This window comes from Lissotriton helveticus, chromosome 2_2, assembly GCF_964261635.1.
Source record: "Lissotriton helveticus chromosome 2_2, aLisHel1.1, whole genome shotgun sequence".
NCBI classification, from domain to species: domain Eukaryota; kingdom Metazoa; phylum Chordata; class Amphibia; order Caudata; family Salamandridae; genus Lissotriton; species Lissotriton helveticus.
In genome coordinates, this window is record NC_136060.1 from 255,117,686 (window position 1) to 255,130,973 (window position 13,288).

At 44.5% G+C, this 13,288-nt stretch overlaps 1 protein-coding gene across 1 annotated transcript in view; it reads right to left on the reverse strand.

Annotated features, from left to right (window-relative positions):
* Positions 1–13,288, reverse strand: part of PI4K2B (phosphatidylinositol 4-kinase type 2 beta) — a 336,223-nt gene that overhangs the window by 181,653 nt on the left and 141,282 nt on the right. The window contains exon 4 of the mRNA XM_078678379.1: positions 7,724–7,855. Within this exon, the coding sequence (XP_078534505.1) occupies positions 7,724–7,855 (132 nt within the window). The remainder of the gene's footprint in view (positions 1–7,723; positions 7,856–13,288) is intronic.

Genomic DNA, 13,288 nt, shown 5'->3' on the forward strand with positions numbered 1-13,288 from the left:
GAGAGAAAGACCCTTTGTGATCACTGAGCAATGGCTTCTTTAGTAGCTTCAGCTGGTGCTTCCCCACCACCTCCACCACATCCAAGGAAGAGTGGACCACCTGCTCAAGTTATAATTCAACAAGAAGAGGAAGAAGAGGAACAGGACGACGAGCACGAAGAGAGGCAGTTTTTGCCTGAGCAGCCCAGGACGTCTCACCGGAAAGAAAACTTCATTTGGCAATTTTTTAAAATTCCCAAAGGTCAGAAAAAAGTAAATGCAAGATACGTAACTTGCCTTATATGTCAAGATAGACTGTCCAGAGGAACCGAGAAAAAATACAGTTTCGGAAACTACACAATGCATCGCCATATGACTAGGTGGCATCCTAACAACTACAGTGCTGCACAGTTTCGGAACGACCTAGATAATCTCCCTATTATGGCCAGAAGATCTGTTGTACCGGAAGTAACGGGACCAGAGGGCAGGGAGATGGTGCCAAATATACAAATGAGATTTGGTGAAGTAAAACACATCTGCGTATTTTGCGATGGATTCATTTGCTACGGAGAAAGAAGCATCACTCTGATCAACAGAGCTATTGACTATCATATGCAAGTTTGTACGAAACGCCCAAAATAATAAATACTTTTTTTTTTGTTTTGTTGCTCCTGTTGAGCCCTTTACAATGAATCGTTTTCATTGCCCCCTCCAAGAAAAACCCAAAAAAATATAAAACTGTTCAGAAAAATTCAAAAAAAGTAAAAAAATGTTCCGAAAAATAATAAAAAAAATATAAAACAACAAAAACAATAAAAAAAAAAGTTCTTTTCAGAACTACCTCCCCGTTATTAAAAAATTGGTACAATATTTGGAACTGTGCCAACCTCTATTTCTCTTAGTTCGCTTCCCAGTTCGCTCGCCGGTACGCGAACCGGAAGCGAACCAAAAACAGTAAGTATAAGGGAAGGAAACAGACACTTATGTTAAAAGAAAGACAGCTATAGGGGAGTAAACTAGAGATACTATTACCCGTAATCCACTGCTGATGATGTCACATATTACATCATTCATGACATGCTCAGTGACATCATCAGCAGAGGATTGCGGGTTTTTTGGCAACGTGCCTTATCCACGGTTTAATAACGCTGCCTTTTGCTTTATATAAGTTTTCAAATTGTATGAAATATATACCAATAGGTCGTTATGAACCTTTAGGTAGTGCTTTTCTTCATGAGGTCTGGTCGCTTCCATACACATACAGATGTTTCAAAGATGATCAAGAAGTTTATCTGAATGGAGAGGAATGCACTGAGACGCCAGATCATTCACTAATGTGTAGGCACATACAGTTACACGGTTCATGCAACAAACACCGACCAAATATGGCTTGCGTGTTGCAAGGCACGCCACTTCCTGCTATCATCCCCACGTTCAAGTTGTTGGAAAATGGTAGTTATTTGATGCTCAATAATGAAGATTGTTCTGAGTTAATTAAAAGTATTCCTTTTATCGTAACAGTAAGTGAACGGGTTATTTGCTGCAGAAATGTTCTATTTCCTCCCACACATGAACATAGGGAGTTTTCAATCTGGCCACAAATACCAACCTTGGGAGAGATTTCAACGGCATGGCAAGAATAAGAGCTCTTTTGTCTCAGAGAGAGGTGGCCTTGAGTTCGGCCCGTGAAACTTTCGTGCTTCACATAGCGAACACCCGTACAGAGGTGCAGACCCTTTTCAATTCAGATTTGCCTTTCAATTTCAGCAAGATGGTTCCGACTATCTTTAACGCATCCTCCACAAAGACCCTGGCGCACTTTTTTAAAGTTGTTACCAGTGGTCTCGTGACTTCATTTGAGAAAATCTTTGGAGTCATCCCTGCTTCCTTTCATTCTATTTTCTCCACTCTGGTTCGTGGATTGGCATTTTTACTTGCATTACCAGCGGACGCTCTTGTGCTTTTTTACATTTTTAAATATGGATGTCCCTCCTAGGCAACCTCCCACCCTGCAGCTGCTGACACTGTTCCGCAATCGCATGCTAGAATATTATGGCACAATGCCGTTGGCGATATTAAGCACGGCATATGGATTATCTTTTTGATTCTCCTACTTCACCTGTGTCCAGCCTGTATTTCACTGCCTGACCTGTGATTTCGATTGGGCCATTGATTTGTGTCTCTGCGGACCGGTTTCTCCTGACGTCGACTTTAATCAGCTGATGACTCCTATCATTACTCACGAGTTGGTTTGTCCTGGCGAAAGGATAATGGCTGTGGCATTGATGCATGGACTACTTGGTCCCTGGAATTTACTGGCGGCAGCACAGTCTTTCTTGGAACAGAGCTTTCTTGAAAACCCACCGAGCTGTCCTCTGATGGTGATAGAGGATCCGGTGCTGGGAGAGCACGTATGTTCTTTTCCGCTTTTAAATTGGATGGCTGAACTGTTTTCGGATGAAGACGGTGACTTCCTATTGGAGGCTGTTGCAGCTTATTTTGCATACACAGTTATGTCATTGTGACAGGGTGAGGCCGCGTGCTGCAGGGGAGCGCGCTGTAAGTGACTGGTGGGCACCTGGTTCTGACCCGGCCCGTCCTCCTTCTTTGCAGACCGATCCATGGGACACGGAGTCCGAGGAGTACGCCGAGGAAGAACGCGGCTCCTTTAACTGGACATACACTGAGGAGGAGGATCCGCCCATTGTACACGTCAGCCGGCCTGGATTGGTCAAAAGAGAGGAAGCAATGTGGATGGCGTGTGACGTCACCCCCGAAGTGCCGGAGAAGAGCGAAGACGGAGAACTAGTCACCGGAGACGAGAGAAACGGAGAAAGAAGCGGAGAACCCGACGAACAGCTGGGAGCTAGCGGAGGAGCGGCCGAGGGGAAGCCAGGAGGCCAACGACCCTGCGAGTCGCCGTGCCACTCTCCCGGGGGAGGAGCGTGGCTATCCCAGGTACGTCAGCGTATGGCGGCTTGGGTGGGGAGCAAGCGTGTACTTTAGTGTAAATAGCCCCGTGTGAGATCCTGCGTCCCCCTTCCCCCTCTTGTGTCCATTTATCCCGCGTTTACTCCCCTCACAGTCTGTCTCATCCCCTCACCACCGCACCGCAGTAAACTTGAAAGTGTGATCACGAGTGGTGCCTCCCTACACTACACCCCTGGGACCCCGGTGCATGCCCGCCCTGAGGACGCTAGAACTAACGGCCCCTTTCTACTTGGTCTCCCCTTTCCCTGGGTCACCGGAGCCACGACGACGGCCAGAAACACCCCACCATCAGTGACCAGACCTCGAGGGGGCCGCGACACCCAACCTAGGAGAGGAAGACCTTCCCAACGCCACAACGGAACCCAGTCAGTTCGCGAGGGAAAGACTTACGTTCCGAACCCGGAGAACTCTCATGTTGAAAACCCAACGGGGGATACCAATAAAGCCCTCATTAACACCAAGAATCAGTGTACAGCCTGTTCCTACTCCACCATCCGACAACCCCCCTACTCCTGGTACACAGGGCCCGTCTACAGTCATAGACCTTTTTCATGTTTGATATGCTGAGTACTAGCATTTCATTGACAATTCATTGACTTATTTGTCAAGTTTTTATTATTTACCTTGCCTATTGGCTTAAGACTCGATAAAGTACTTGGCTGTTTTATTTTTCTTTAGCATTAAATTTTCCTAGTTTTTAATGCTTTACCTTGCGGACCGTCCACATATAAACTTGCAATCTGCTCTCATGAGATGGCACTTCTATTATCTTATTCAGTTCGTTTCCGGATCATGGGGAGGTGTCATCTAGGTCCTGGATATCTTTACACCGTGTTAAGTTAGCATGGGCTCATTACCGGTTTAAACGCCATTTTTCCTTTTTTGCAACTTCTGCACACGACACTTAGTTGTTGCTTTAGCTTTCCACCTAGTAGTTCATCGTGGTTTACATGAGAATAATATGTTATTGCTCTACTATCTGCTTTGCTTGTTAAACTATATCTGTACAGCGAGTGCTAAAGTTTCAAGAACAACACGATACAGAATTGTTATGAGGTCTGATCTCCACGACTTCATACTCATAACATAAGTGCAACTTCTGCCAATTCTGGGCATGAGGCGGGTTTTATATTGCTTTGCCGAACACACATACACAACAGTTGATGTGGTTCACATGAAGAGAGAGCTGGTGTATGCTGATGTGATTCCTTCAAATCTAAGACACTAAAGTATGGGCACGCCCTAAACCAACACAAAGAGACCTTCTTAGCAAATAATATAATATGTGTATTAGGGAGGGTGAGATATAAGCAGCCGCGGGCCGTGGAGGGAGTTACGGTGAGGCAGGGAGGCGGGGAGGGGGAGAAGCAGGGTGGAGCCCTCTCTACCTTGCCCCTCCCCCTCCCCGCCTCCCTGCCCCACCGTAACTCCCTCCACGGCCCGCGGCTGCTTATAAGTGTTGCTAACTCTTATTCATTTACAGCATGTTAACATACTGTCACCATTCGCTTTTTATGTACTAGTAACTATGCTGGTAATTTTGCTACTGATAATATGTGTACTTGTATTCTCCACCCTGCTTCTCCCCCTCCCCGCCTCCCTGCCTCACCGTAACTCCCTCCACGGCCCGCGGCTGCTTATAAGTGTTGCTAACTCTTATTCATTTACAGCATGTTAACATACTATCACCATTCGCTTTTTATGTACTAGTAACTATGCTGGTAATTTTGCTACTGATAATATGTGTACTTGTATTATCTAAGATACTACGCCTGAGAAGACGGCATTAGTAAATAAACATTTCAAATACACATGTGTTCTTCTTAACTCCATGTTCTGGTTTCTAAGAAATATATAACGACCGACTGTTCATGAGTTCCACGTATCCTGAGGTACTATAAGTTCATATTCTGGATTGTCTAAACATTGAGAGTTTGTTATATCCAATGTGACACTGTACCTAGCTTGCTAAGGAGTTTTTGATTACTAACGTGAGTTTTGGGACACCCTAATTCGCCGAGGTTCCAATCCTCTGTCCACAGTTCTGTGTGAGAACAGAAACCCTGCGACAGGGGCACCCCCGACCCTTGCTGGAGCTTCATCACACTTGCGATACAACTCCAGCAATGCGCCACCTTTACGGCACAGATACATCACGCATCTGTGCTGTTTTTGCCCCATGATGCGCCGCATTGTAAATGCAGCACACCATAGGTGACGGAACAGCGGCACAGAATGACTAACACATCCCTGGTGATGCGCCAGTCATCATAAATGTATCCCTATGCTTCTTATCTTGTTAGAGATGAACCGCCATATGTATCATCAAAGTTTTTTGCATTTCCTAAATAGCGAACTTTAAGGAATAAATAGCGATTCTTTACCATTCCTAGTTTGCGATTAGCTATTTGCTAATTACAAATTACCCATTCATTTCCTTCATTTCCATAGGGCGGTTGGACTCACTTTTAGCTCGAACGGCTGAATGGATTTCCACGAAACTTGGCAAAATTGTAGGGACTGGTAGCCCGATGTGCCTTTGCTATGTCTCAAGATATATGCTCCAGTGGTTTTTACGAAAATTAACTTTGAAAAATATATATTGGGCTATATTGGCCTATATATATGTTGGAGCCCAAATGTAGCCCAATGTAGCCCAATGAAGCCCAATGAAGCCCAATGAAGCCCAATGTAGCCCAAAGATGGCCGCCAGACACACAAAAAAACAAATGTAGCCCAAATATCAGCCAGATGTAGCCCAACTATAGCCCAGTGACAGAATGACCAATCAGCTTCGCAAACCTCCGTTACGCGAAGCGGAGCGCTGTTACAGATATATATCTTTTTTTGAACGTTAATTTCTCAAAATCCACTGGAGCACATATATTGAGACCTAGCAAAGGCACATCGGGCTACCAGTCGCTAATATTTTGCCAAGTTTCGTGCAAATCCATTCAGCCGTTCGATTATTATTATTATTATTATTTTTTGCCCCGCGGGGCCCTTTTAAAACCTCCACATCAAACCTAGGGGGTCAGCGAGGATCTACTATGCCCCCTTATAGTTATTTCCCCCTTTGTTTTGACCTCCTCTTGTCTCTCGATCCTACCGAGAGACAAGATGGCGGCCGCTACGGACTTTTTGGAATGTTGACAGACGCCGGAGAACCAATCAGCTTCGCTTCACAAAGCTCCGTTGCGCGAAAAGTACGCGTCCTGGGACGCTGCCAGGTCCGCTGTTACAGATATATATCTTTTTTTAAACGTTAATTTCTCAAAATCCACTGGAGCACATATATTGAGACCTACAAAAGGCACATCGGGCTACCAGTCCCTACAATTTTGCCAAGTTTCGTGCAAATCCATTCAGCCGTTCGGGCTAAAAGTGAGGCCAACCGCCCTATGGAAAACTCAATGTTAAAAACACGTTTTGGGACCCCCCTTTTTTCTCGGCCCCCCCTTGACGAACCCCCCCCAAATTTTCAAGGGCTGCTCAGAAACAAAATGTGCCATTTTCCTGAAAATTTCAGCCAATTCCGTCCACAAACGCCAAAGTTATTAGACATAGAATTTTCAAAAATCCCATAGAGAAAAAATCCTAACTATATATACCTACTGGCGACCGCCAGTAGGTAATATATACACACACATATATACACACACATATATATATATATATATATATATATATATATATATATATATATATATATACACATATATATATACATATACATATATATATATATATATATATACATATACATACATATATACATACACACACACACACACACACACACACACACACACACACACACACACACACACACACACACACATATATATCATTGCAAAATACCTTATGTTTTGAACATTGTTATCCAAAATAAACACAAATTTATTTTAGCCCTAAACTGAGAAAAGATTGGAAATAGCTTTATTTTTATAAACGGATTGGTTGGAGGACCACTGTTTTTCTATATTGAACGTTACCCAGGTCCACAGACTTGTTTGGGTTACCCCATACTTGTAAGTGCATTTGTGATTAGGCAACCCACAATTACATTTAAAGAACAATGGGCAAGAATCAGTTGAGTGTTTTTTTTTTAGATTGACTGGAAGCCTAGTCTATGGGCTTGTTGCAACTTTAAAAAGAAGTGCAGCAAGTCTCGGCTGGAGGTAATACTTTGGCTAGCCAGGTGTCAAAGTAAGAGTAAATCTGCACTCTCAGTAACTGTAGACTGGAAAGCACAAGCCAGATCTACTTTGTAGTAACTGTCCAGAAGGGCTGAGTCCAAATGGAAGGTACCTACGGTGGCAGTGTTGATACTGCCAATTCCTCCCAACACAGTCCCTTCAAGGGAACACTAAGGAACTGGAAATAGCCATGTGAAGGTCCCCTTCCTGAAGAAACACACACAAATACAATCTGCCACAGGAATAGTTTTCAAAACTCAAGCCAGAGGCGTTGCCAAGTGTACAGATGTTTCAAAAACAAAAACACCAGATTACATTTTGGGCAATGAACTGTTAAGAGTAAAAGTTCAGATCGCTCTTTTTTTAAAGACCATTCTGTGGCACCTACAATACCTTTATACCTGCTCTGGTAACATTGACCTTTTACTGACCATGCTGACATTTTGATCGATTTCCTGGTTGAAGTAGAGTAAAGTTGTTATTTTTCAAGACCTAATGCCCCCAAGTGACTTGAAACAATGCAATTTATTTGTAGCTGATGTCACTCAACATACCTTTGGAGGTAGTCCTATTCGATGAAACTTACGACCAACTGTTGGCACTTTTTCCAATGCATATTTTTTACCTCTTGATTTTGCACGATCTATTGCACTGTAGTGGAATGTCTCACTGACAAGTCTGACAACCTGTAGATAAAAGTAAAGATTCACAACATGTTATAGTTTACTGATACAAATACTTTCACCAAATATGTGAAATTACAGTAACCCTATATACTGTGACAACTATACAGTTTCCTCTTGGAGGTACTCTTTAGATAATCTTAATGTTAAACTTGCCTTTATAGGAAAGCAAGCCTGGCTCAAACATAAAAAGCTTAGCTACATAATCTGTATCTCAATATGAAATGCATACACCCTTCCTGTCCTACTCCCCCCAAAAACAATTACAATGGAACAGACTGGAAACAATCCCCTCTCATCAGGTAGAGTATACAGTTTCACTGCCCTGGATAAAACTCACGATTGTCTGTTTCCTGTACTTTAGTCATATGCGATGGCAATGGGACAACATTGGCATAGGTTTATATAAGCATTGGATGACTCTCCTTGCCACCAATTAAGGGAAGCGAGCACGGCAAAGGACGCCAATCTATTTTGGTCTCTTGAGGTAGCAAATCGGGCGCGCCTTCGCATCCTATCTATATCTCCGCCCAAGTTTGGTACAATCATTTTTGGAAGATCTATTCAGTTGAGGAGGTCTTATACTTGGAAGAAATGACAGACCCTTTAGGACATCATAGAGACGACGAACTCTTTATTCTAGGTGAAATGGGGATGGCAATGGAAAGAATAGTCCCGTCCAAAGCAGCAGGCCCAGATGGCATACCGGGTGATTTGTTTTTATCTGTCATTCCTACTTGCCCGATACATCCTTCTTCTGGCAAAGGCAATATTAAAAAGAGCCACGGTCCCATAGTCATGGAAAGGGAGCAGAGGTGGTCCCAATTTATTAAAAAAAAGGGAGCAAAGTGCCCATAAGCCTGATCGATGTCCTTCAGAAGGTGTTTAGCAGAGTCTTGTTGCAGAGGAATCTGCAGTGCACAGACGATCATGCCATTCTATTGCAGTTCCAGGCCAGCTTCAGGACCAGGCCAGGGACAATTGACCAGGTCTTTCGGCTGCAGACCATCTACTGGAAAGAGGTGGTGATAAGCAAAGGCAGTCTATACTTAAAGTTTATCGATCTTAAGACTGCCTTTGACTTAGTTCCAAGGAGACAACTATGGTCAGTGCTCAAAGAACTGGAGATTCCTTTGTATATCCTTGATCTTCTAATTAGGCTGCACAAACATACTTACGCGCAGGTCAGGTGGGGGACGTAGGGCCAGTTGACTGACTGTGTCCCTGTGAACAGGGGAGTTAGACAGGGCTGCCTACAGGCCCCCATCCTTTTTTCAATTTATGTGAATGGAGTGGTAAATTTTCCGCTAGAAGAACATGCAGATGCACCGAGCATGGGGAGGGTTAAGGTACCAACCCTCTTGTTCGCAGATGACACCCTGTTGGTGTCCAAGACCACAAGAGGGTTACAACGTCCTTTGAACAGGTTTCAACTATTCTGCGTAGCAAGAGGGCTGGTGATTCATACAACAAAAACAAAATGTATGGCCTTTAACCCCCCCAAAGTCTTTCCGAGTCAGTCTTCTGCTTGACGGGAAACATATAGAATGAGTGAACACTTTTGATTACCTTGGCATCCGTCTCGGAGACAAAATGCCTTGGAAAAACCATCTTGCAAAAATGCTAATGAACCACAAAAGGGTAACGGGTTCACTTGGGTAGGAACACCGACTTTCGCACAGCAGACGGGTTGTGCCGGCCCTCCAGGTCTACGAATCAAAGGCGGTGAATGCAGCCTTGTATGGGGCTGAGTTGTGGGGATTTGGAGAAGACCAATGACCTCTGTAGATCTGAACACAAATTCCTTAGGGAACTGGTGATGTTGCCAAAGTATGTTCCCCTAACTCACCTTATGCTCGACATGGGCAAACGTTCCATGGGAGATGTAGCAAGGCTGCGTCCCTTGTTCTGTTGGGCCCGTGTCGGGAAGACTGAAGATCTTCTGCCTTATACTGAAGCCCTTCCAGAGGTCACCGGGATGGACAAAAGTAGCAAAGTGGGCTGGAATGCCAATCCCAGGAAATTGATGACAGCCATAGGGCTTAAAGCTTATTGGGACAAACAGGTTACACCGACGAAAGAAGTGCTCAAGAGCTCGTACTGGAATTGGGTGGATCAGCAAGAATTCAGCAACCCAAATTTGGGGAGATTGACCGCAGAATTTTTTTTTCTCCATAAGCAATAAAGACATTTTGAAACCTATCTTGATTTAATTCAGGCCCAGCTGGATAGGCTCTTACATACCCGTTTTAGGTTTGGGACACTTCCTTTTAATGAAACCCTAGGTAAATGGCACAGATGTAACCCAGCCCCCAAGGATTGTCCGTGCTGCAAGGCCCCTAAAGAAAGTGTTGCCCACGTCATGTTTGCTTGTTAGGCATATTCCACACCTAGGGCAAAGTGGTTAAAACCGCTATGTCTGCAATTAGGCACACAGGAGCATCACGTTGCCTTGCGCATTCTTAGATCGGAGCCCAGGCCACTTTTCGTCTGCAGCATGGCCAAGTTTTTAAGACATGCATGGATAATTAGAAGGAAGGCTCTGATGGGAACGCGGCAGCCCATAGCTGTATGAGGCTTATGCGCATTTGATGCTGGGCTCCCATGAAATCACACTAAGGCTATTTACATTTTGCATACATCATTTTGTTTGTCCTTATTTATTTTACTGTTAATGCCCCCAGGTAGGGAGCATGCAGATTAGGTCTAGCTGAAATGTGATCACAAAATGGAAGGTAGATGGATCGGATTTACACTTTTCAAAATGTTAATCATGCATACTAAACTCTCATCTGCACTATTGTTAGTCTTGTTCTTGATGCGCTGATAGCAAGACAGATGCAGGTATAAGCATGATATTAGTGTGGCCTAGCTGTATGAAATTGTTGTAGCAAGCTTGGGATGCTGGAACCATCCATACTGTTCACTTTATCAACAATGTTGCTTGTTCACTTTTATTACCTTTTACGACATGAGCGGTCGTATTAATTAGTACTAATGTCCACATAATGGCAGCATTTCGCAATGGGACACTAAATGCACCAAAAAGGGGCCTTCAGGACGACCATGCTACTCTTATTCATTTTACTCGTCATTTCGATTGTCTTTTTACTTGGAGATATTCCCTTATCAATGTTTGTAGAAATGTTTTTAGTGGATTTCCTTTCTTTTATCATATACTCGAACTTGAAGATATGCGCTTTTTGCAATTCCACTTTTTGGCTCTGGTAGGCCACCTTGACCAATAGAGGGGTATACATTCTGGAACCCCCAATCAGTTATTAGTGTATTCCATCATCTGGACACAAAGAAGGCCTGGGCACTAGTGCTTGCTCAGTCCTATCCAAGAATGGAACTCCTGCATAGTTGCTCATCTCCCTCTAGACTGGGCCCAAACCTGGGACACTTACGGTCATTGATGTGACCTGGAGAAGGAGTGCTTACCTAGGAAGACCTACAGATGACGATTATAAGAAGTGTAACAACATCAATGGACTCACAGTCCTCAAAAGCCACAACATCACCACAGCTTAGGGGCTTACAGGAAGCAAATACAGGATTGTCTGATTAACGAACTGCTTCATTGCTTTTCATTTTTGATAAGGCATGCATGCACCGTCCGAGACTCATCTAGGGCATGAAAAGGGATGGTAAGCTCCTCCAGTCTTCAGCCCAAATTGGGCAAGGAGGCAGTCCACCTTCACAACCTAGCTCAAGGAGGTGCCCGATTCCTGAACAACTAGAATCATTTTCCTGGCAATTACAGTTCCAGAGGCGATGATATTTTTCATTGTGGTAAGCACTTAACACGTGCTAGGTCACTTTTCTATCATGTTCGTACTAAACAAAAAAAAATCCTACTAACTGGGTTCTTTACTGGGAGCTAGACTCCAGTGAATAAACTGTTGGTGGCTGGATTCATAACTAACCACCAATGACTGGAACAGGGTCACCAGAACATCACCACCAGGAGCAACAGCGACTTTGATCATTATGGTGCTAGATGGGGATGTATGTTACTACAACGCGGGCTATTACCACACGTGCCATTACACCGCTGTTTTTACAACGCAAGTAGTTACAACGACTTGCGCTGTAAGGGCTGGATAGTGGAATAGTTTAATTTTCTATTCCAACTCCAGCCCACGTTGACAGTAGGGAAGGTGTTGGAATAGAAAATTAAACTTTTCCTTTGCCAACAGCGCCTTCCAGCGCAAGTCGTTGAAACGACTTACGTTGTAAAAGCAGCGTAGTAATGGCAGCACGTGGTAATACCTGCATTGTAAAGGCTGTTCCCCCTAGGTGGTGGGCTTTTGAAGTCGACTTAGTGGGCCTAAACTAAAAGCACCTGGTCACTACAGAAGAGCTGAGATGAACACAACCAAGTCAAAAAAAGACAACACTGGCAATAACAACTCTAAAGAAATGTTTTCTATAGTGCTCAGACTTGCTCGTTTCCAGCTTCTGAGATCTGGTGCAATGTTTTATCCAAGTTTTTCTTGGACAAGATTCGTTCCATTCAGGCAGCTTTCTCCTCCGGTGTAATTGGCCCTATGGCCTCTCCACCCCCTGCCCGGCCTTCAGGTGGCTCTACCTTTTACTTCGCTTGCCTTTTTTGCCAGTGGACCTGCCTAGCACCCTTAAAATTCTTAAAGGCTTGAAATCGGGCTCGCCTTCGGATCCTTGTGCTGCTAGACTATTGGCATCCGCTGCGGACATTATCAATCCTGAAGTTAATCAGATTATTAATATATCTTTGCGTGACGCCCTTGTGCCAAAAGACTGGAAGCCAGCGAAAATCCTTCCCCTTTTAAAGAAGCCTTCACTGGACCCTCCGACTCCTGGAAACTAACGTCCTATCTCGCTTTTGCCTAGTCTGTCAAAGGTGTGTGAGAAGGTGGTTACTAGACAGCTTACAGAGTATGTTGAGGGTGCGGGTCTTCTGCACCCCCCTCAGTCGGTTTTTCGCGCTTCGTATTATATGGAGTCTGCATTGGTGGAGGTCTCCGAGGCGATCAGGGAGTGTTTGGATGCCGGCAGGAGGGCAGCTTTGGTTATGCTGGACCTCTCTGCAGCATTCGATACGACACCCCACTCCTTGCTACTTGCTCGTCTCTCGGAGATTGGTATATCCAGTTCCGCCTGGAGCTGGCTCAGGTCCTTCCTGGATGGCCGGGCGCAGCAGGTCTGGCTACCACAGTGCGCTTCAGCACCTCAGCCAGTGGCCACTGGTGACGCGCAGGGGTCATCCCTTAGCCCCCTTTTGTTTAACATCTATGTCACCTGTGAGAAGTTGGCCTGATGTGCAGTGCTCACTATTCTAGTGATCACTATATATCAGTCCAAACAACCCTTATTGATGATTGGTTGTAAGTCAACCTTATAGACCAGCTATCCTAGTAGCATGGATACGAGCAGTCTAAGGCTAAGACTCTA